This window comes from Lithobates pipiens, unplaced genomic scaffold (genome assembly GCF_037356315.1).
Source record: "Lithobates pipiens isolate NorthernLeopardFrog02 unplaced genomic scaffold, aLitPip1_a1.2 Scaffold_6, whole genome shotgun sequence".
In the NCBI taxonomy this organism is placed as follows: domain Eukaryota; kingdom Metazoa; phylum Chordata; class Amphibia; order Anura; family Ranidae; genus Lithobates; species Lithobates pipiens.
The window spans coordinates 8,505,840-8,530,503 of record NW_027507881.1 but is presented as its reverse complement, the minus strand read 5'-3'; the positions used below and the strand labels follow the sequence as shown (position 1 = coordinate 8,530,503).

The following is a 24,664-nucleotide window of genomic DNA, read 5'->3' as shown; positions in this document are numbered from 1 at the left end:
CTGGTCGGGAACCCCATGAATCCGATCGTGGGTTCCGCGGACTCGATCGTCTCACGGGGCGGCTGAACGGGGAGATGCCGTTGTAAACAGCATCTCCCCGTTCTGCCTAGCAACAAGTGACGCTGATCTCTGCTCCATGTGATTGGAGCAGAGATCAGTGTTCACTAACATAAAGCCCAGCCCCCCACAGTTAGTAACACGCCCCTAGGAACACTTAACCCCTACACTGCCACCCACTGGTTAACCCCTTCACTGCCAGTGTAATTTACACAGGAATCACTGCATTTGTATAGCACTGATTGCTGTATAAATGGCAATGGTCCCAAAAATGTGTCAAAAATGTCCAATGTGTCCACAATGTCGCAGTCACAAAAAAAAAAATCGCTGATCGCCGCCATTACTAGTAAAAAAAAAAATTATTAATAAAAATACCATAAAACTATCCCCTATTTTGTAAACGCTATAACTTTTGCGTAAACCAATCAATAATCGCTTATTGCGATTTTTTTTTTACCAAAAATATGTAGAAAAATATGTATCGGCCTAAACTGAGAGAAAAAAATGTTTTTTTTTATATATTTTTGGGGGATAATTATTATAATAAAAAGTAAACAATTATGCGTTTTTTCACAATTGTCGCTCTATTTTTGTTTATAGCGCAAAAAATAAAAACCGCAGGGGTGATCAAATACCACCAAAAGAAAGCTCTATTTGTGGGAAAAAAAGGACGTAAATTTTGTTTGGGAGCCACGTCGCACGACCGCACAATTGTCAGTTAAAGCGACGCAGTGCCGAATCGCAAAAAGTGGTCTGGTCTTAAGCCAGTAAAATGGTCTGGTCTGAAAGTGCTTGATTAACCACTTCCCGACCAGCGCATGACGATGTACGTCGACAGAATGGCACGGGCAGGCATATTGGCGTACAGGTACGTCCAATATTCAATGCCGCCCTGCCATCGGGAGCGCGCCGCCGGCGGCGCGCTCCCGCGCTGGTCGGGACCCCCGTGAGTCCGGTCGCGGGACCCGCGGACTCGATCGCCGCGGGCATCCCCGCGATCGTCTCACGGGGCGGCCGAATGGAGGAAATGCCGAGTAAACAGCATTTCTCCATTCTGCCTAGCAACTAGTGACGCTGATCTCTGCTCCATGTGATTGGAGCAGAGATCAGTGTTCACTAAATGAAAGCCCAGCCCCCCCACAGTTAGTAACACACCCCTAGGAACACTTAACTCCTACACTGCCACCCACTGGTTAACCCCTTCACTGCCAGTGTCATTTACTCAGGAATCACTGCATTTATGTAGCAGTGATTACTGTATAAATGACAATGGTCCCAAAAATGTGTCAAAAATGTCCGATGGGTCCCCCACAATGTCGCAGTCACAATAAAAATCGCTGATCGCCGCCATTACTAGTAAAAAAAAAAAATAATAAAAAATTATTAATAAAAATGCTATAAAACTATCCCTATTTTGTAAACGCTATAACTTTTGTGCAAACCAATCAATAATCCCTTATTGCGATTTTTTTTACCAAAAATATGTAGAAGAATACATATCGGCCTAAACTGAGGGAAAAAAATCTTCTTTTATATATTTTTGGGGGATATTTATTATAACAAAAAGTAAAAAATAATGAGTTTTTTTCAAAATTGTCGCTCTATTTTTGTTTATAGCGCAAAAAATTAAAACCGCAGGGGTGATCAAATACCACCAAAAGAAAGCTCTATTTGTGGGAAAAAAAGGACGTCAATTTTGTTTGGGACCCACGTCGCACGACCGCGCAATTGTCAGTTAAAGCGACGCAGTGCCGAATCGCAAAAAGTGGTCTGGTCTTTGACCAGCAAATTGGTCCGGTCTGAAAGTGGTTAAATAAATGTATGCTTTGTTTAAATGTAATTTTTATTCTGTAGATGATGTCCTCCTCAAGAAGCGGGTATACTGCGAAACCGGTAGAGGATCCCTGTATACTCTACCTCAACTCTAGCTTTACAGGGGTTCCCGTTGGGAGTTAGTGTATGTGTGGGGTATCTTTTTTAATATGTTTATATTATTTTTGGTTGAATTGTATTAAAAATTTTTTTTTTTTTACCTTAAACCTTGGGTTTGTGTATCAGTGTTGTGATAGTCCATTAGCCCGTCTGGGTGTCCTTGTGTACTGGTCAGCATCAGCAACTATCCTCACATTTTCACCTTTCTACCTTTCATAATAATAGCTAACTATTACATTATTGGTATTGGAATTTCCTTTTAAATTTGGCTGTTAGTGAACGTATTGAATACAAATTTATCCAAAGTCACAAATTATCCGAAATAACTATTGCCGTATCTAAACGAATGGAATGTAACAAATTAATAATAATAAATAACAATAATAATAAAAACGTTGTATTATTATTATTTAATATTCTTGTTTCTTTCCATTTGTTTAGATGCAGCATTCGTTATTTCAGATAATTCCTAACTCCAGATAAATTTGTATTAGTTTCGTTCACTAACAGCCAAATTTGAAAAGGAAATTCCAATACCAATAAAGTAATTTAATAGTTATTATTAGTTAGTTATTTAGTTATTCTTTAGAATTTTTGTATTTTCTAATTTTACGAATTTCCCCATTCCCTAATTTTCTAATTTATGAATTTACGATTTGCGATCATAACGAATGGCTCCAAAAGCGAAAAAAAAACAAAAACGAATGAAAACTAAAACAAACAACTTTTTTAGAAGGGCACACGTCTAGTACAGAGCTTAATAAATGAGGTAAAACTTCACTTTGCAAAGAGTACCCAATCACGTGCAAGGGAAATAAAAACAAATCAGCCTTTTTTGCTTGCATGTGATTGGATGATGGAATTAAACAGAACTTCTGCTCATTTACTAAGCTCTAGAGCAGGGGGTCTCAAACTGGCAGCCGTCCAGCTGTTGCAGAACTACAAGCCCCATCATGCCTGCGCCTATGGATGTCATGCTTGTAGCTGTCCGCCTTGCAATGCCTCATGGGAATTGTAGTTCTGCAACAGCTGGAGGGCTGCCAGTTTGAGACCCCTGCTTGCAGAGTGCATAGTCTTTTTGCATTTAGTAAATCAACCCCATAGTTTTGAATGCTTGATCCTTGGCAAGTTTTCGTTTTATACGGTTCATTCTGCAGAGCTTTGACTACTAGTTTTGCCCTCTCAACAGTAATGATGTACGTTCCCCAGCATTTTAGACCCCCCGTGTTTTTATCTTTGGCCATTCTATGTATTAATTTTGTAATAAATGAAGGGGATGTAGCTGATTCGACATTTTAAATGAAAATTGCGCTAATTAACTTTTTAATTTTCTTATTAGGCTTTCCTGGGATGCCCAGCAGAACCCCCCAAATTTAGCAAATGGTGCAAAGGCCGAGCCAAAAATGAAACACAAGCATAGGACAATATCCAGCATCTTTCTCTAGGTGACGAATAGTTTTTGCAGAAGGCAACAGCTTTTTCTGGCTCTTGGTCTTTTAGCCAGGATAGGCTGTAACGATGCATCTACACAGAAGAAAAAGACTTCAGCTGAACCGAATCCTGTTCATAGTTTGTGTGATGTTCCTTTGCTCCCTTTACCAACTATCAGTTGATCAAAAGATGAATTTAGAACCTTGGCCAGAGACAAATTTGGAAAATCCTAGCTCGGTGGAAGATGATAAAGCAGAAACAACTATAAAAGTGTCTGCCAGAGAAGCATTAAAACCTACCACGACCAGCACCACCACCACTACCACCACCAGAACCAGCACTACCACCACTACCAGCACTACCACCACTACCTCAGTCCCACATACAGAAAACGTAACAGAAAGGACCAAAACCAGACACTGTATTTTTGTCGACCCGGATCCCATAACACCCATTGTTAAACCAAGAACCACAACTCCGATTCCAACAACCACCGCAAAACCCACCAGACCTCCATTACCTCATGTCAAAGGAGAGTATCCTGAGGATCTGTTCAGCATAGAGCAACGCAGAAGGGGGTGGGTGTCACTGCACATCTTCGGTATGATGTACGTTTTTGTGGCCTTGGCCATTGTCTGTGATGAGTTCTTTGTTCCAGCTCTGGGAGTGATCACGGAAAAGCTACAGATTTCCGAGGATGTGGCTGGTGCCACGTTTATGGCAGCTGGTGGTTCCGCACCTGAACTTTTCACTTCCCTGATCGGGGTGTTTATTTCCCACAGCAATGTGGGTATTGGAACTATTGTGGGTTCTGCTGTCTTTAACATTTTGTTTGTCATTGGAACTTGTGCCCTGTTCTCCAGGGAGATCCTCAACCTCACATGGTGGCCTCTGTTTAGAGACGTCTCGTTTTATATTCTCGGCTTGATTATGCTGATCATCTTCTTCCTTGATAACGTCATCCTCTGGTATGAGAGCATTTTACTCCTCAGTGCCTATTGCCTGTATGTCCTGTTCATGAAATTCAACGTCCAGGTGGAGCGCTGGGTGAAGAAACAGCTTTCAAAAAGGAAGCGACTGGTAAAAGTAATGGCGCTGGAAAACACAACCAAGGTTTGTAGTTACAACTAACTTTAATCACACATTGTGGTATGCTATATTTTATATACACTAGTACAGGGTTTCTCAACCAGGGTTCCATGAAAGCCAAGGGTTCTTCCAGAGGTTGCTAGGGGTTCCTTGAGCCATAAGCAATTTCTGCCTCTCTGATAAGTTTCCACTGACACCACCAATCTTTTTAGCATTCTATAAGGAGGTAATTCTTCCCAGTGACCACAAGTGTAAGGAGCATTCTTCCCACTGACCATCACACTAATGTTCCATGAGTTGTAGACACAGTCATTTTTTGCAGGGGTTCCCTGAGACCAGAAATCAATTTCAAAGGTTCCCCTGTGTTGAAAAGGTTGAGACAGGCTGCACTAGTAACCAGAGGCGTAACTAGAATCTTCAGGGCCCCAGTGCAAGAAACCATGAAGGGCCCCCACCAAAGTTGTTGCTGGGTCTACAAAAGAACTTGGGCTATAGCCCATAGCAGCGAAGTAAAAAAAGTCATACATTTGGGCGAGCATATACATGTATATAATATACGTGTGTGTTTATATATATATATATATGTCTCGTTACATATCTGAGTGTGGATCCCCCAGTTACATCAGGGCCCCAGAGAGCCCCTCCTTATATCAGGATCCCCAGAGAGCCTCCCCCTACATTAGGGTCCCCAGAGAGCCTCCCTTACATCAGGGTCCCCAGAGAGCCCCCCTCACATCAGGGTCCCTAGAAAGCCTCCCCCTGCATTAGGGTCCCCATAGAGCCTCCCCTTACATCAGGATCCCCAGAGAGCCGCCCCTTACATCAGGATCCCCAGAGAGCCGCCCCTTACATCAGGATCCCCAGAGAGCCTCCCCTTACATCAGGATCCCCAGAGAGCCTCCTTACATTAGTGTCCCCAGAGAGCCCCCCCTCTTGCATTAGTGTCCCCAGAGGCCCCCTCTTACATTAGTGTCCCCAGAGGGCCCCTTCCTTACATTAGTGTCCCCAGAAAGCCCCCCTCTTACATCAGGGTCCCCAAACAGCTTATTCCCCCCCTTGCAGGGGTTCTCCTGTATCTGGCTGGTGGAGGTGGGAGGCGCCCTGGGGCTAGTAGTTCTATCTCCGCATGTATACAGCGGAGAGGGGAGGGGCTTCTGACATGGGCATCAGCAACAGTGTTCAAGCACAGTGAAAGGGAAACTGATACCTGCCCGGGTCAGAGGCCCCTCCCTTCTCCTCTCCACTGTATACACTGACATTCGAGAGAGTACTACAAGCCCCAGGGAGATCCCGCCACCCACAGAGGCACCATAGAGCTGCCAATCGCCACCTTCCACCTCCTCCCACCTCTCTCCACTGCACTCTAAACAGCCAGCCAGAGGTGCAGGGGGGGGGGATGCTGGGTCTTGGGGGCCCCCCACAGGGGTATAACGGAAGGGCCTAGTCGTATATGCGACCACTAAAGTTCCGCCACTGCTAGTAACTTAACACATGGACTTCTAAGGCACCACTGGTTCTATTAACCACTTCCCGTCCAGCGACGTACACGTACTTCGCTGCTATTTTTCGGTGGTTGTACCGGAATGATATGCAGCTGCAAGCATCACCCTGGTACAGTTTTTTCAGAGCCATCAGTTGGCTCTCTAGTAATAGCAATTGGAGCGGCTAACCAGATGCTTGATTGCTATTACAAGCAGCGGAAGAGGACAGCCCCCCTTCTGCCACCTACCGCGGCTCTCTCTCGGGTTCACCCATCCCACCGGGAGATCCGGGCGACCTTTCAGGACATCCGCAGGCTGGCCAGACAGACAAAGCAAAGCCGGGATCAGCTTTGATCGACTGGTCATAATAGTAACCCAGAAGCAATGACACGACATCACTTCCAGTTTACTCATAAACCATCGGCGCCACTTTTTCAAAGTTGAAAGCATTCAGAAACAGCGATCTTGGTCTCTTGAATGCTTTTCAGTGCAGATGAAAGATTTGGGGTCTTATAGACCCCCAGATTTCTCCATAAAGAGGACCTGTCACTGCCTATTGCTGTCAGAAGGATGTTTACATTTCTTCGGACAGCAATAAAAGTGATAAAAAATTATAATTAAAGCAACAGTGTAAAAAAAAATTAATGAACTAATAATTGAAAAAAAAAATATATATATATGAAGTGCCCATGTCCTCCCGTGCGTGCAAAGTTTGCAAAGGCAAACGCGCGCTTCAGTCCCGCGCACACGTAAACAGCGCCCGTCCCACACAGGTGAGGTATTGCCGTAAATGTCAGATCATGGGCAATAATTCTAGCACCTGCTAGAGCACTGCGCTGACTTTGGACTTGATAAATCACAGCGGACCAACACCAGCAGATGACATGGCTCCCCAAATCATAACGGACTTTGGAAAATTTTGCATTTAATTTGGAAATCAAGGTTCCAGAGTCTGGAGGAAGAGCGGAGAGGCGCAGAATCCAAGTTTCACAAAGTTTAGTGTGAAGTTTCCACAGTCAGTGATGATTTGAGGAGCCGTGTCATCTGCTGTTGTTGGTCCCCACTGTGTTTTATCAAGTCCAAAGTCAGCGCAACCCTCTTCCAGGAAATTCTAGAGCACTTCATGCTTCCCTCTGCTGATCAGCTTTATGGAGATGCTGATTTAATTTTCCAGCAGGACTTGGCACCTGCCCACACGGCAAAAGTACCAATACCTGTATTAATGATAATGGTACTGATGAGCAAACTCATCTGATCTAAACCCCATAGAGAATCTATGGGGTATTGTCAAGAGGAAGATGAAGACACCAGACCCAACAATGTAGACGAGCTGAAGGCTGCTATGAAAGCAACTTGCGCTTCCATAACACCTCAGCAGTGCCACAGGCTGGCCACCCCCATGCCACGCCGCATTGATGCAGTAATTCATGCAAAAGGAGCCCCGACCAAGTATTGAGTGCATACTATACTATACATGGGCACACTTTTCACTAAGACAACATTTCTGTATTAAAAATCCTTCTTTTTTATTGGTCTTATGTAATATTCACATTTTCTGAGATATTGAATCTTGGGTTTTCACCAGCTGTAAGCCATAATTATCAAAATGAAAAGACAGAAATGCTTGAAATAACATACATTTTTTTTACATTGAATTACTGAAATAAATTAACTTTTTGGATGATGTTCTAATTGTATGAGATGCACCTGTATAACAACATTTATAAAATACATCATTTATAAAAAGGAGCACATTAGACCATCAAGTTCAAGGTTGTTGTGCATACACCTGAGAACACCAACAATTGACTATATGCCACAGCAGGGTTTCTTGATTGTGGTCTGTAGATAGATACATGTTTCCCAAAAAAAATATTGCTTCCTCAGGAGCTTGGATGAATGATTCTGAATGGATAAAAATAAATTTTATTACAATCAAGGTGACAACTTGTCACCATGATGTGCGTTCACACATTTGTTTTGTAAGTGTATACTATATACTATACTGTATAACAATGAAGATATTCATTATAATTTATATATACAGGGCCTTGAAAAAGTATTCATACTCCTTGTAATTTCCCACATTTTGTCATGTTACAACCAAAAATGTAAATGTATTTTATTGGGATTTTATCCGATAGACCAGGGGTGCCCAACCAGTGGCCCGGGGGCCACATGTGGCCCGTGGAGCCCTCTGATGTGGCCCGTGACCTCCTGCTCTGGGATAGAATAGAAAGAATACTGTTATTAAAGGTCAGTTTATTACTAAAATCACAGTGTATATATGGGCATATCTGTTCTGCAGTGGTTACTGGGCTGCTTTCAAACTGATCTGCAAGTGCAGAGCAGTTTACCTGCAGGTTACCTGCACAGAGCCATAGACTTCTATTATTACCTGCGAGTTTGGTGAGCTTTCTGAAAGTGCACCAAACCTGCAGAATATAATAGAAGTCTATTGCAAACTGCAGGAAAGCCAAAGGTAAACTGCGTTGCACACATGGTTCGGTTAAACTGCAGCGCATCAGTTTGAAGGCAGTCTTGGACCACTTTCACATGGTCAGTCCGACAGTCCGACCAATTGGACCCTCCATTCACCTCTAAGTAGTGGCAGACATAAACTTACTTGTGTTCTACCTCCAATACGATCCACCAAAAAGTATCGCTCTGCAAATGCAGAGTGGACACGGATATGCCATCCACCTGCTCCACTCATTGGTGCCCGTGATCGGTTACCAAGTCGCTTAAGTGGCCCTTGCTCTTCAAAAGGTTGGGCACCCCTGCGATAGACCAACACAAAGTGGCACATAATTGTGAGGTGGAAGGAAAATTATAAATGGTTTCAACATTTTTTTACAAATAAATACCTGAAAAGTGTGGCGTGCATTTGTATTAAGCCCCCTTTACTCTGGTACCCCAAACTAAAATCTAGTGGAACCAATTGCCTTCAGAAGTCACCCAATTAGTAAATGGAGTCCACCTGTGTGTAATTTCATCTCAGTATAAATACAGCTGTTCTATGAAGCCCTCAGAGGCTTGTCAGGGAACCTTAGTGAACAAACAGTATCATGAAGGCCAAGGAACACACCAGACAGGTCAGGGATTGTGGAGAAGTTTAAAGCAGGGTTAGGTTATAAGAAAAAAATATCCCAAGCTTTGAACATCTCACGGAGCTCTGTTCAATCCATTATCTGAAAATAGAAAAAGTATGGCACAACTGCAAACCTACCAAGACATGGCCGTCCACCTAAACTGACCGGCCGGGCAAGGAGAGCATTCATCAGAGAAGCAGCCAAGAGGTCCATGGTAACTCTGGAGGAGCTGCAGAGATCCACAGCTCAGGGGGGAGAATCTGTCCACAGGACAACTATTAGTCGTGCTCTCCACAAATCTGACCTTTATGGAAGAGTGACAAGAAGAAAGCCATTGTTGAAGGAAAGCCATAAGAAGTCCCATTTCCAGTTTGTGAGAAGCCATGTAGAGGACACAGCAAACATGTGGAAGAAGATGCTCTGGTCAGATGAGACCAAAATTGAACTTTTTGGACTAAAAGCAAAACGCTATGTGTGGAGGAAAACTAACACTGCACGTCACCCTGAAGACACCATCTCCACTGTGAAACATGGTGGTGGCGGCATCATGTTGTGGGGATGCTTTTCTTCCGCAGGGACAGAAAAGCTGGTCAGAGTTGATGGGAAGATGGATGGAGCCAAATACAGGACAATCTTAGAAGAAAACCTGTTATGCCCTGTAAACACGACCTGACTTTCCAGCAGACTATGTCCACCGGTCTTCCAGACGGAGTTCTGATGGAGTTACAGTGGACTTTCAAATGAATGGACTTGCCCACGGACTAAAGTCTGTTCATTTTGAATGTGATGAGTTACGACGGGACTAGAAAAGGATGTCAATCTCGCCGCTTTTAACGGTAAGATTGACACCTTGCGAGCCCCGTCGCCTGGTATGGATTTTAAGGGGAAGCCCCTACACCGAAAAAACAGCATGGGGGTCCCCCCATGGTCCATACCAGAACCTTATCCAAGCACGCAGCCCGGCCGGTCAGGAAAGTGGATGGGGACGAGCGAGCTTTGGGGAAGGGGGGCGCCGGGCCACCGCTAGCAAAAGAGCGGCAAAAGAGCAGAAGATAGGATAGGATCGCTGCGATAGGATTTTTTTTTTTCCTATTGCAGCCAACGCAAGATGTACAGGTACCCTGTCGCCAAAACATTCTCGCGGGCAGGTCCTGTAGCTTCCCACGCGTCGTATTTGGTCTGTTGGACCGGCATACAGACGAACAGGTTTCCCACTAGGAACTGGGTCCGGCGGAGTTCCGGCGGGAAAATTTTAAAAATATTCTATTTCTAAAGTCCACCAGATTTTTGGCACGCAAAGGTCCGATGGAGCCCACACATGATCGAATTGTCTGACGGATTTGTTCCGTCGAACCTTTGCTGTCAAAAAGTCAGGTCGTGTGTACGCGGCGTTAGAGTCTGCAAAAGTCTTGAGACTGGGGCGAAGGTTCATCTTCCAGCAGGACGACGACCCTAAACATACAGCCAGAGCTACAATGAATGGTTCAGATCAAAGCATATTCATGTGTTAGAAAGGCCTAGTCAATGTTCAGACCTTAATCAAGATGAGAATCTGTGGCAAGACTTGAAAATTGCTGGTCACAGACGCTCTCCATCCAATCTGACAGAGATTGAGTTATTTTGCAAAGAAGAAGAATGGGCAAAAATGTCCTCTCTAGATGTGCAAAGCTGGTAGAGACATCCCCAAAAAGACTTGCAGCTGTAATTGCAGAGAAAGGAGGTTCTACAAAGTTTTGACTCGGGGGGGGGGGGGGGGCGCCATACAAATGTACCCCCCACACTTTTCACATATTTATTTGTAAAACAAATGTGAAAACCATTTATAATTTTCCTTTCACTTCACAATTATGTGACGCTTTGTGTCGGTCTATCACATAAAATCCCAACAAAATACATTTACATTTTTGGTTGTAACCTGACAAAATTTGGGAAATTTCAAAGAGTATAAAAACTTTTTCAAGGCACTGTATATATACACATGATTGTAATAAACTATTCCTTGTCCATTTTATCTACCTGGACAGGTAAATATTAAAGTGTTTGTTAACCCTAATGCCCTGTACACACAATAGGATTTTCCGACAACAAATTTTGGATGTGAGCTTGTTGTCGGAAAGTCCGACCGTGTGTAGGCTCCATCGGACATTTGCTGTTGGAATTTCGGACAACAAATGTTTGAGACAAAAAACAAGCTCTGAACTGCCGCACTCTTCAGAAAACCACTTTCTTTTATTGGAAAATCACATCTCAACAAACACAGCGAACAAGGAAAAATTGCTGACGCTTCACACTAGCTGTAGTGCTTAATCATAACTATGATTAAGCACTACAGCTAGTGCGAAATGTCAGCAATTTTTCCTTGTTCGCTGTGTTTGTTGAGCTGTGATGTGATTTTTCAATAAAAGAAAGTGGTTTTCTGAAGAGTGTGGCAGTCCAGAGCTTGTTTTTCGTCTGTTGCTAGTGGTAATAGCCAGCATCTGTGGCTTCCCAGCCGAAGAGACAGTTTACAGCCTGCATGTGTACTCCTGGAGCTGTGAGATCCCTTCTCCAACAAATGTTTGAGAGCTGGTTCTCAAATTTTCTGACAACAAAACTTGTTGTTGGAAATGCTGAGTGTGTGTTGTACACAATTCCGACGCACAAAGTTCCACGCATGCTTGGAATCAAGCAGAAGAGCCGCACTTGCTATTGAACTTGAATTTTCTCGGCTCGTCGTACGTGTTGTACGTTCGTTATTTCCGACAACATTTGTGTGACCGTGTGTATGCAAGACAAGTCTGAGCCAACATCCTTCGGTAAAAAATCCATGGTTTTGTTGTCAGAAAATCCCATCCTATTGATTTTCACCCTTGTAATGAAATTTCCTCCACTACACCCCTCCTCCCGTTTCCTACTTGAATAGTTTTTGGCTGGAGTTAGGATTTCAATCTGTATGATCTGTTCCATTGGTCCAGTTTGGCATTGCATATCTCATTGTGAGCTCTGTGACTAAGCCAGTAGGCGGGTGAAACGCGTCAGTGGGAAGTGCCTGGGGGGGGGACAAGCTGAAGCCGTTTCTTACACATGGCGAGTGAGCTGGCAGCTGGCGTGCGGCTCCTTATCTCTTTTGACATTTATGTATATATCATACCCGAGGGATCGCCAGGGAACTGACAATTACTGTAGAGTCCTGTGCAAGGTCACTGACCAGAAGAAGCGCTCGCCCGGCACTGCCACCATTTACAGAACAAAAAAATAACAAGGTGGACAAGGTGTGGATTGCAATGTCGCAACCTCTTCTCTCCACCTTGTCTGATCAGAGAACGAGAATGCAAAGAACCTGGTTGATCGCGGCTATCACTATAGCAGCACCAATTACTACAGTGATGGTCAGCTTCCCCAGGGACTCCTAAGGTATGAGATATACAGACTTACATTGTGCCAAGCTAGACCAATAGAACTATACAATGCACATCATTCCTGGAGCTCAGATATAAAAAAAATAATTCAAGCAACTGTAAAAGATCAATAGGCAATGCAAAAAAACTCGACTTGTATAATATGATGTTGGGGCTTCTCTTGTGACTGCCTTCATGTTTACCTTTCCTGCACATTTCATCTATTCCAGTGTCCCCAGTACATTACATTGCACAGCTACTTTTTTTTTTAAAAAGCTGCCCCCTTTCCACTCCATTTCCATGGTTATGCGCGGCCTGTCTGTAAAAAAAAATTGCAGGTAGTTGAACCCCCTCTAACCTGCCTAATTAGCCGGACAACCTGCCTAATTGGCCGGATGGGCCAGAGGTCAGAAGTGTGTAGGCAGGTGCAGGCTGCAGTATATCCTCCAACCTGAAGATGGCGTTGTGCCTTCCCTTCAGGTTGTTAGGAGTCCAGTGAGGAGGAAATGTCTACAGATGGCCATTTTGGGCAGGATGGTGATTCAGGTGGATTCTGTCCCTATGGGACCTTGCTTTGTGCACTGGTCCAAATCATGTGGTGGAGGGGAGGATTATGGTGTGAGGGTTGTTTTTCAGGGGTTGGGCTTGGCCCCTTAGTTCCAGTGAAGGGAACTTTTAAGGCGTCGGCATACCAAGACATTTTGGACAATTTCATGCTCCCAACTTTGTAGGAACAGTTTGGGGACGGCCCCTTCCTGTTCCAACATGACTGCACACCAGCGCACAAAGCAAGGTCCATAAAGACATGGATGAGCGAGTTTGGGGTGGAGGAACTTGACTGGCCTGCACAAAGTCCTGACCTCAACCTGATAGAACACCTTTGGGATGAATTAGAGCGGAGACTGCGAGCCAGGCCTTCTCGTCCAAGATCGGTGCCTGACCTCCCAAATGTGCTTCTGGAAGAATGGTCAAACATTCCCATAGACACACTCCTAAACCTTGTGGACGGCCTTCCCAGAAGAGTTGAAGCTGTTATAGCAGCAAAGGGTGGGCCAACTCAATACTGAACCCTACGGACTAAGACTGGGATGCGATTAGACCCCTTTCACACTGGGGCGTTTTTCAGGCGTTTTTCATGCGCTTTAGCGTTAAAAAAAGCGCCTGAAAGAAGCTGCAACTGCAATCCCAATGTAAAAGCCTGAGTGCTTTCACACCGAGATCCCTTTCACACTGGGGCGTTTTTCAGGGGCTTTAGCGTTAAAAAAAGCGCCTGAAAGAAGCTGCAACTGCAATCCCAATGTAAAAGCCTGAGTGCTTTCACACCGAGGCGCTGCGCTGGCAGAGCGTCAAAAAAAAGTCCTGCAAGCAGCTTCTTTGCAGCGCTTTTGGAGCGGTGAATACAGCGCTCCTAAATCAATGGGAAGCGCCTGTAAGACGCCTGAAAAACGCCTGAAAAACGCTATTGGCAGCAGCGTTTTGTGGGCGCTTTTAACCCTTTATTTGGCCACTAGCAGGGGTTAAAAGTGCCCCAATAACACTCGAAAAACGCTGGTAAAGCGCTGCTAGTTTAGGCGATGCTTTACGAGCGTTTTTCGGGCGCTGACATTTTGAAAGGGCTCTTAAAGCACTTGGGCTTTCATATTGGGACTGCAGATGAGGCTTCTTTCAAGCGCTTTACAGGCGCTTTTTTTAACGCCCCAGTGTGAAAGGGGTCTTAAAGTGGAAATAAACCTGCCTAACGTTTCCAGCCAAGGAAGCTACCATCTTGGCCTCTGTTTAATCTACAACTGCCATGATGCTGCACATGTGATCAGGTATGACACCAGCCATTGGGTGATTTTACCATTTGGTTGAGAGCACAACCAATGGGGAGTGTTACATTTCCGGCACATGTCAAAAATGTAACTGTTTTCTTAAACTTAAATGGATGGGTTTACTTCCACTTTAAAGTTCATGTGCGTGTAAAGGCAGGCGTCCCAATACTTTGGCAATATAGTGTATGTGCGGTAGCAAAAAAGGGTGGGCCCCCGCGAGCTCCCCAAACCGATGCGAGTGTCGGGCGGTCCTCGATCACCGCCGGGCTCCCATGATCACTCGGGGCACACTGAGAACCCAGAACTGTGTGTGTAAACCTGAGCGGAAAACTGACAGATCATCTGTTCATTCAGACTATGAACAGCGATCTGTTACTTTCCCTGCACAGTCCCCATCCCCCCTTCAGTTACAACACAAACTAGGACAATAAAGAAACTACACTAGCGCTGCTACAATTTTTCTTTATTTTTCTTTATTTGCCTTTTGTGTGTATCTCACCTCTAGTAGCTGCTTTGTTTTTCCTTTTTTTGGTTATAGCGCAGTATTCACCTTTCTTTACAAACTAGGACACACGTTAACCCCTTCACTGCCAGTAACATTTTTACAGTAATCAATGCATTTTTAATCGCACTGATTGCTGTATGAATGCCAATGGTCCCGAAAATGTGTCAAAATTGTCTGACGTTTCCGCTATAATGTCGCAGTCACGTTAAAAATTGCTGATCGCCGCCATTACTAGTAAAAAATAAAATTTATTAATAAAAATGCCATAAATCTATGCCCTATTTTGTAGACGGTATAACTTTTGCGCAAACCAATCAATATACGCTTATTGCATTTTTTTTTTTTACCAAAAATGTGTAGAAGAATACGTATCAGCCTAAACTTAGGAAAACATATGTTTTTTTAAAATATTTTTTTGGGGATATTTATTATAGAAAAATGTAAAAAATAATGGTTTTTTTTCAAAATTGTCGCTCTTCTTTTGTTTATAGCGCAAAAAATAAAAACCGCAGAGGTCATCAAATACCATCAAAAGAAAGCTCTATTTGTGGGGGGGGGGGGGGAAGGGATGTCAATTTTGTTTGGGAGCCACGTCGCATGACCGCACAATTGTCAGTTAAAACAACGCAAAAAGTGCTCTGGTCTTTGGCCAGCCAAATGGTCCGGGGGGCTGAAGCGGTTAAAGGGATGCCTGGGTGGGTGAGAGGTTAAAAATCTGAGCAGTAGAATGTAATGATCTGGGGATCCTGGAATGCACGGAGAGGGGAGGTTGTTGGAAATGTGCTGGAAAGGTGAACTATCCCTTTAAATCTAAACATTTGACATTATGATGCAGAAGTAGAGCAAGTTCCCTTTGGTGCCCTAACAAGAGTCATAGACAGAACTGTTGCTTTTTTTCTTATTGTGGCTGTTGGTTGAACATATTTGCCTTGCGAAGTTCTGACTGATGGTGTTATGTGGTTACTCTTCATGTCTATATACAGAAAGGCAATGGGTCAGTGGCAGTGGATGAGCCAAAGCCACCTGAAGACAACAACAGATTAAAGGTAGGTGATCCAAGGAGCTTAATACATGCTGCTCAAATGTGTAAATCCAATTAACTGTGCTGCTAAGATGTGCTTATGCAGTGGACACATTACCATAAAACCGAAGCCTATACTATGCCTTAGCTCTGTCTAGAAAGATATTTCCTATTGCTTTTTGGTCACATTTGAAAATATAATATCAGTGGGAACACCCCCGAGGAGCGCAAATTCTGTTTACGGCAACACAAATAAAGCAATAATATTAGACACCGAGGCTGATTCAGTCTCTGAGGCTTTGCTACGACAGCGCTCAGCAGGGGCGATGCTAGGTCTACAGAAGATTTGGGGCTAGAGCCCATAGCAGGAGTAAAGAAAGTCATACGCTTGGGCAGGTACATATATATATATATATATATATATATATATATATTTATATATTTATTATATAAAATATTGTTACATATCTAAGCCCTTGTACACACGGTCGGAGAGTCCGTCGGAATGTGTCCGATCGGAGCGTTTTGTCGGATATTCCGACTGTGTGTGTGGTATGCATCGGACTGTTTCAGTCGGAATATCCGTCGGACCAAATTTTCCAACTTGCCGGAAATATTTTCCGACAAACTGCTCCGATCGGACATACTCCGATCATGTGTAGAGAATTCCGATCGGACAAAGTGCCACGCATGCTCAGATCAAATTCCTACATCAAAGCTATTGGCTACTAGCCTGAACGTAGTCCCATCGTAATGAAATTACGTCATCACGTTCTGAAAGATCGAATTTTCCGACAACTTTGTCCAACCGTGTGTATGCAACAGTTTTGGACAAGATCCGTCGGACAAAATCAGACGGATTTGGTTGTCGGAATGTCCGGCCGTGTGTACAAGGGCTAAGTGTGGATAGCCACTTATACAATATTCCACTTCAAAGTGCCCTAGTATATTGTTGTGAGCCGGTCCGGAACCTGATGTAATGAGGGGGGCTCTCCTCATTAGTGATGGACGAACTTCCGACGGGACGTTTCGCGAACGCGAAACGCGAACGGACACAAACGTTCGCGAAAACGACCGTTCGCCGCGGGCTCCATTGACTTCAATGGGAGGCGAATTTCGCAAACCTTTAGGTCGAATTTGCGGCCACGGGGTAATTATTAGGGGGTAGCACGTAGTCCCACCACCTGGACAATAGCATAATACATGTATGAGGTGAATTTGGGATCGATAACTACAAGCATTTTTTTTTTATTTGGGAAATTGTTCTGACAATTCAGGACTATGGAGCTAATGAAGGCAATGGAGGAGAGGGAAGGTCAGGGACCAGGGTAGGCAAACAAGAGGGTGCAGGAGATACAGAGCACTGACAGCAGCACCGTAATACAGAGCACTGACATCAGCACCGTGACATACAGCGCTGACAGCAGCTCCGTGACATACAGCGCTGACAGCAGCTCCGTGACATACAGCGCTGACAGCAGCTCCGTGACATACAGCGCTGACAGCAGCTCCGTGACATACAGCGCTGACAGCAGCTCCGTGACATACAGCGCTGACAGCAGCACCGTGACATACAGCGCTGACAGCAGCTCCGTGACATACAGCGCTGACAGCAGCTCCGTGACATACAGCGCTGACAGCAGCTCCGTGACATACAGCACTGACAGCAGCTCCGTGACATACAGCGCTGACAGCAGCTCCGTGACATACAGCGCTGACAGCAGCACCGTGACATACAGCGCTGACAGCAGCTCCGTGACATACAGCGCTGACAGCAGCTCCGTGACATACAGCGCTGACAGCAGCTCCGTGACATACAGCGCTGACAGCAGCTCCGTGACATACAGCGCTGACAGCAGCTCCGTGACATACAGCGCTGACAGCAGCACCGTGACATACAGCGCTGACAGCAGCTCCGTGACATACAGCGCTGACAGCAGCTCCGTGACATACAGCGCTGACAGCAGCTCCGTGACATACAGCACTGACAGCAGCTCCGTGACATACAGCGCTGACAGCAGCTCCGTGACATACAGCGCTGACAGCAGCACCGTGACATACAGCGCTGACAGCAGCTCCGTGACATACAGCGCTGACAGCAGCTCCGTGACATACAGCGCTGACAGCAGCTCCGTGACATACAGCGCTGACAGCAGCTCCGTGACATACAGCGCTGACAGCAGCTCCGTGACATACAGCGCTGACAGCAGCTCCGTGACATACAGCGCTGACAGCAGCTCCGTGACATACAGCGCTGACAGCAGCTCCGTGACATACAGCGCTGACAGCAGCTCCGTGACATACAGCGCTGACAGCAGCTCCGTGACATACAGCGCTGACAGCAGCTCCGTGACATACAGCGCTGACAGCAGCTCCGTGACATACAGCGCTGACAGCAGCACCGTAAGCAGCCCCAGGAGGAAGTCAGCACAGCACAGGGATGGTGTGATCCCCTCATAATAAGAACCCCCAGGAGGAAGTCAGCACAGCACAGGGATGGTGGGAGCCCCTCATAATAAGAACACCCAGGAGGAAGTCAGCACAGCACAGGGATGGTGGGAACCCCTCATAATAAGCAGCCCCAGTAGAAATATGACACCGCTCAACCTCTTCAAAGAGGAGGGTAGGGGCATATAGTACGGTGTGCTTTTTTGGGTCAGGGAAGTGAGCCAAATGAATTAAGAAGGTCTGTGTGCTTGATTCCAAAAATTGTTTATAGACATATACATGGTCTACTGATCACATGTGTTGAATTCCTCCGAGATCCATGCCTCATTCATTTTTAGAAATGTGAGGTAGTTAACACTGTGGTGAGCTAGGCGAGTACGCTTATCGGTCACAATCCCCCCTGCTGCGCTGAACGTCCTTTCGGACAGGACACTGGATGAGGGGCAAGCCAACAGTTCGATTGCAAATTGGGCAAGCTCTGGCCAGAGGTCAAGCCTGCCCACCCAGTAGTCTAGGGGTTCATCACTCCTCAGAGCGTCCACATCGGCCGTTAACCCAATGTAGTCGGACACCTGACGGTCTAGGCGTTCCCTGATGCTGGATCCGGATGACACCTGTCGATGGGTCGGCTGAAAGAATGACCTCATATCCGAAGTCACCAACACATCTTCAAACCGGCCTCTTCTTGCAGGCGCTGTTGGATTGGTACCCGCAAATCCTTCTCTGGGAGTGGGAATTGCTCCTCTGCCAGCGCACGCAAAAGCAGAATGCAGCATTTCTCGAAGCAAGGCCTGGAAGTGCTGCATTCTGACAGCCCTCTGCGACGGCGGTAACATTTCCGCCATTTTGTGTTTGTACCGGGGGTCTAAGTACGTTGCCACCCAGTACTGGTCCTTGACCCTCATGCTTTTTATACGGGGGTCCCTATTAAAACACTGGAGCATGAAGGCCCCCATTTGCACTAAAGTGGAAGCGGTGTGGTGGCCTGGCTCCTGCTCATCATCCAGGATAATGTCGTCCTCTTCATTCTCCTCTCCCCATCCTCGCACAACAGGGATCCCAGAAAGGTTTAAAGCATGCTCTTCTTGCTCCTGCTCATCCGCCCCGGCACCATCCTCCTCTGACTCCTCATCAGACTCCTGTTGTTGACTTGTCTCAGATAGAGTAGCCCCCCCTGGGAATTCATCCAGCATTGCGACTTCCTCATCTTCCCGCTCCTGCTCCTCCACAGCCTGATCAATGACACGACGCAATGCACGCTCCAGAAAGAAGGCATAAGGTACCATGTCACTGATGGCGCCATGGCTGCGACTGACCAGTTTGGTGATCTCCTCAAATGGCCGCAGAAGTCTGCATGTGTCGCGCATGAGCAGCCACTGGCGCGGTGAAAAAAAACCCAGCTCCCCAGAACCGTTTCTTTCGCAGAGTTCATACAGGTAGACGTTAACTGCACGTTTCTGCTGGAGCAGCCTATCAAGCATATAGAAGGTTGAGTTCCATCGCGTCGGGCAATCGCAAATAAGACGTCTGACCGGCAGATGGTGTCGCCGCTGAATGTCAGCAAGGCGAGCCATGGCCGTGTAAGATCTTCTGAAATGGGCCGAGATTTTCCTTGCCTGCCGCAAGATGTCCTGGACCCCAGGGTATTTGACAAGGAATCGCTGCACGACCAAGTTTAAGACGTGTGCCATGCACGGCACGTGCGTGATTTTGCCCTGTTTCAATGCGCTAAGCAGATTGGCACCGTTGTCACACACCACTTTACCAACTGTCAAATTGAGCGGTGTTAGCCACTCATCTGCCTGTGAACGCAAAGCTGAAAGGAGTGCCGGGCCAGTGTGGCTCTTTGCTTCCAGGCACAACAGACGCAGCACGGCATGGCAACGTCTCACCTGGCATGTGGAATAGGTTCTGGGGAGCTTGGGCGGTGCAGTGGAAGAGACGCTAGCAGCGGAAAAGGAGGAGGCAGCTGAGGAGGAGAGGGAGGAGGATGGAGTAGGAGGAGGAGAAGAAGAGTCAGGCCTGCATGCAATCCGTGGCGGTAAAACCAAATCTACACGGGTGCCACGGGTTACATGCTTGACGGCCGTCAGAAGGTTCACCCAGTGGGCAGTAAAACTGATATACCTTCCCTGCCCGTGTTTGCTAGACCACGTGTCTGTGGTCAGATGTATCTTGGCACCGACACTGTGTGCCAGAGATACATTCACTTGCCGCTGAACATGGCCATATAGCTCTGGGATGCCCTTCTCTGAGAAATACTTCCTTCCTGGGACCTTCCATTGTGGTGTTCCAATGGCCACAAATTTGCGAAAGGCCTCCGAGTCCACCAGTTTATATGGCAGTAGTTGGCGGGCTATGAGTTCTGACAAGCCAGCCGCCAACCGTTGGGCAAGAGGGTTATCCGGCGTCATCATTTTTTTACGCTCAAACATTAGGCCCACGGAAGCCTGCCTTTTTGCAGAAAAATGTGAGCTTGGCGTGATGGAAGGTGGAGTGGAGGACAATTGTGAGGAGAGAGGAGAAGGAGAAGTAGAAGACGAGGCTGGACGGTGAGAGCCTGCAGTGTGGCTTTGTGTGTTCCGTTGCTCCCACTGGGCTCGGTGATGGCTGCTCATGTGCCTTCTTAAGGCGGTCGTCCCTAGGTGAGTATTGGGCTTACCGCGACTAACGCGTTGACTGCAAAGATTGCAGATGGCAACGCTATTGTCAGCAGCGGACACGTTAAAAAAAGCCCACACTGCGGAGCCATGTGCCGGTGTCCTGGGAGCGCCAGATGTGACCGTACATGGTCGATGACTCGCTCCTGATACATTTGCAGTCTGCTTTGTCCCTGCTGTGCAATGTAAGTCATTGCTGCTTCTCCTCCCTATCTGCTGGTCCATATCTCCCTCTGAACTCCCCTCCTCTTCCTCTCTTGTGGGCACCCACGTGACATCACTAGACACGTCATCATCAACGTCACCTTCCCCACCGCTATAAGTAGAGTAGGCAGCAACACCGGGGACCAACCTCCTCCTTGGGCTGATCTGGGTACTGGCGTCAGACTGCTGAGTAGCGCTTGTTGCTACCTCCTCTTCCTGATCCAATACCAAGAGTGGCTGCGCATCAGAAATGTCCTCTTGATATGGATCGGAAAATAATTCCAGTGACTCAAGCGGAAGGTATGTGGTGGTGGTGGTGGTGGTCGTGTTGTTGGTGGTAGTGTCTTTGGGGGTGCACATAGCAGAGAGTGAAGAAGAGGGTGCAGATCGAGAGGATGAGGAGGGTGCAGAAGAGTAAGGCTGAGCGAGCCACTCAACCAAGTCTGGTGCATCCTTTAAAGTAATTGAACGCACCTTCTGCAACTTCCCACTTTGGCTCAAGCCTGTTGCTCCTGCCCTACCCCTACCACCCCTGCGGAAGGGCCTGCCTCTTCCTCTGCATGTCATTTTTTAAATGACCCTGTGACAAAACTCTTAGTCCCTATACCGCTGAAGGACTGCTGCAGTATAGGTGAGCGGTCAGCAGTGGTGCACGTCAACCCTATCTATTGTGGACCTATAGCGGTCCTTACAGAACAGCAGACTGTACCGCACTCAAGCCTATGTACCGTAGCACCCTATACCAAGTTACCAGTCCTTATAAGAACTTTTGTGGACCAAGCAGGTTGTGTATTAGTGTTTAGCAGACTGTACGTCAGTCCCTATACCGCTGAAGGACTGCTGCAGTATAGGGCAGCGGTCAGCAGTGGTGCACGTCAACCCTATCTATTGTGGACCGATAGCGGTCCTTACAGAACAGCAGACTGTACCGCACTCAAGCCTATGTACCGTAGCACCCTATACCAAGTTACCAGTCCTTATAAGAACTTTTGTGGACCAAGCAGGTTGTGTATTAGTGTTTAGCAGACTGTACGTCAGTCCCTATACCGCTGAAGGACTGCTGCAGTATAGGGCAGCGGTCAGCAGTGGTGCACGTCAACCCTATCTATTGTGGACCGATAGCGGTCCTTACAGAACAGCAGACTGTACCGCACTCAAGCCTATGTACCGTAGCACCCTATACCAAGTTACCAGTCCTTATAAGAACTTTTGTGGAACAAGCAGGTTGTGTGTTAGTGATTAGCAGACTGTACGTCAGTCCCTATACCAATGAAGGACTGCTGCAGTATAGGGCAGCGGTCAGCAGTAGTGCACGGCAACCCTATGTATTGTGGACCGATAGCGGTCCTTACAGAACAGCAGACTGTACCGCACTCAAGCCTATGTACCGTAGCACCCTATACCAAGTTACCAGTCCTTATAAGAACTTTTGTGGACCAAGCAGGTTGTGTATTAGTGTTTAGCAGACTGTACGTCAGTCCCTATACCGCTGAAGGACTGCTGCAGTATAGGGCAGCGGTCAGCAGTGGTGCACGTCAACCCTATCTATTGTGGACCGATAGCGGTCCTTACAGAACAGCAGACTGTACCGCACTCAAGCCTATGTACCGTAGCACCCTATACCAAGTTACCAGTCCTTATAAGAACTTTTGTGGACCAAGCAGGTTGTGTATTAGTGTTTAGCAGACTGTACGTCAGTCCCTATACCGCTGAAGGACTGCTGCAGTATAGGGCAGCGGTCAGCAGTGGTGCACGTCAACCCTATCTATTGTGGACCGATAGCGGTCCTTACAGAACAGCAGACTGTACCGCACTCAAGCCTATGTACCGTAGCACCCTATACCAAGTTACCAGTCCTTATAAGAACTTTTGTGGAACAAGCAGGTTGTGTGTTAGTGATTAGCAGACTGTACGTCAGTCCCTATACCAATGAAGGACTGCTGCAGTATAGGGCAGCGGTCAGCAGTAGTGCACGGCAACCCTATGTATTGTGGACCGATAGCGGTCCTTACAGAACAGCAGACTGTACCGCACTCAAGCCTATGTACCGTAGCACCCTATACCAAGTTACCAGTCCTTATAAGAACTTTTGTGGACCAAGCAGGTTGTGTATTAGTGTTTAGCAGACTGTACGTCAGTCCCTATACCGCTGAAGGACTGCTGCAGTATAGGGCAGCGGTCAGCAGTGGTGCACGTCAACCCTATGTATTGTGGACCGATAGCGGTCCTTACAGAACAGCAGACTGTAACGCACTCAGGCCTATGTACCGTAGCACCCTATACCAAGTTACCAGTCCTTATAAGAACTTTTGTGGACCAAGCAGGTTGTGTGTTAGTGATTAGCAGACTGTACGTCAGTCCCTATACCAATGAAGGACTGCTGCAGTATAGGGCAGCGGTCAGCAGTAGTGCACGGCAACCCTATGTATTGTGGACCGATAGCGGTCCTTACAGAACAGCAGACTGTAACGCACTCAGGCCTATGTACCGTAGCACCCTATACCAAGTTACCAGTCCTTATAAAAACTTTTGTGGACCAAGCAGGTTGTGTGTTAGTGTTTAGCAGACTGTGCGTCAGTCCCTATACCGCTGAAGGACTGCTGCAGTATAGGGCAGCGGTCAGCAGTGGTGCACGTCAACCCTATCTATTGTGGACCGATAGCGGTCCTTACAGAACAGCAGACTGTACCGCACTCAAGCCTATGTACCGTAGCACCCTATACCAAGTTACCAGTCCTTATAAGAACTTTTGTGGACCAAGCAGGTTGTGTATTAGTGTTTAGCAGACTGTACGTCAGTCCCTATACCGCTGAAGGACTGCTGCAGTATAGGGCAGCGGTCAGCAGTGGTGCACGTCAACCCTATGTATTGTGGACCGATAGCGGTCCTTACAGAACAGCAGACTGTAACGCACTCAGGCCTATGTACCGTAGCACCCTATACCAAGTTACCAGTCCTTATAAGAACTTTTGTGGACCAAGCAGGTTGTGTGTTAGTGATTAGCAGACTGTACGTCAGTCCCTATACCAATGAAGGACTGCTGCAGTATAGGGCAGCGGTCAGCAGTAGTGCACGGCAACCCTATGTATTGTGGACCGATAGCGGTCCTTACAGAACAGCAGACTGTACTGCACTCAGGCCTATGTACCGTAGCACCCTATACCAAGTTACCAGTCCTTATAAAAACTTTTGTGGACCAAGCAGGTTGTGTGTTAGTGTTTAGCAGACTGTGCGTCAGTCCCTATACCGCTGAAGGACTGCTGCAGTATAGGGCAGCGGTCAGCAGTAGTGCACGGCAACCCTATGTATTGTGGACCGATAGCGGTCCTTACAGAACAGCAGACTGTAACGCACTCAGGCCTATGTACCGTAGCACCCTATACCAAGTTACCAGTCCTTATAAGAACTTTTGTGGACCAAGCAGGTTGTGTGTTAGTGATTAGCAGACTGTACGTCAGTCCCTATACCAATGAAGGACTGCTGCAGTATAGGGCAGCGGTCAGCAGTAGTGCACGGCAACCCTATGTATTGTGGACCGATAGCGGTCCTTACA

General features: G+C 46.6%; 1 protein-coding gene across 2 annotated transcripts in view; it reads left to right on the top strand.

Annotated features, from left to right (window-relative positions):
- The window catches only part of LOC143958215 (sodium/potassium/calcium exchanger 1-like), a 152,486-nt gene that overhangs the window by 17,543 nt on the left and 110,279 nt on the right, over window positions 1-24,664 (top strand). For both annotated transcript variants that reach the window (XM_077467704.1, XM_077467703.1), the window contains exons 2-3: window positions 3,329-4,533; window positions 15,762-15,824. In XM_077467704.1, coding sequence (XP_077323830.1) covers window positions 3,508-4,533; window positions 15,762-15,824 — 1,089 coding nt within the window. In that variant the 5' untranslated portion in view covers window positions 3,329-3,507. The remainder of the gene's footprint in view (window positions 1-3,328; window positions 4,534-15,761; window positions 15,825-24,664) is intronic.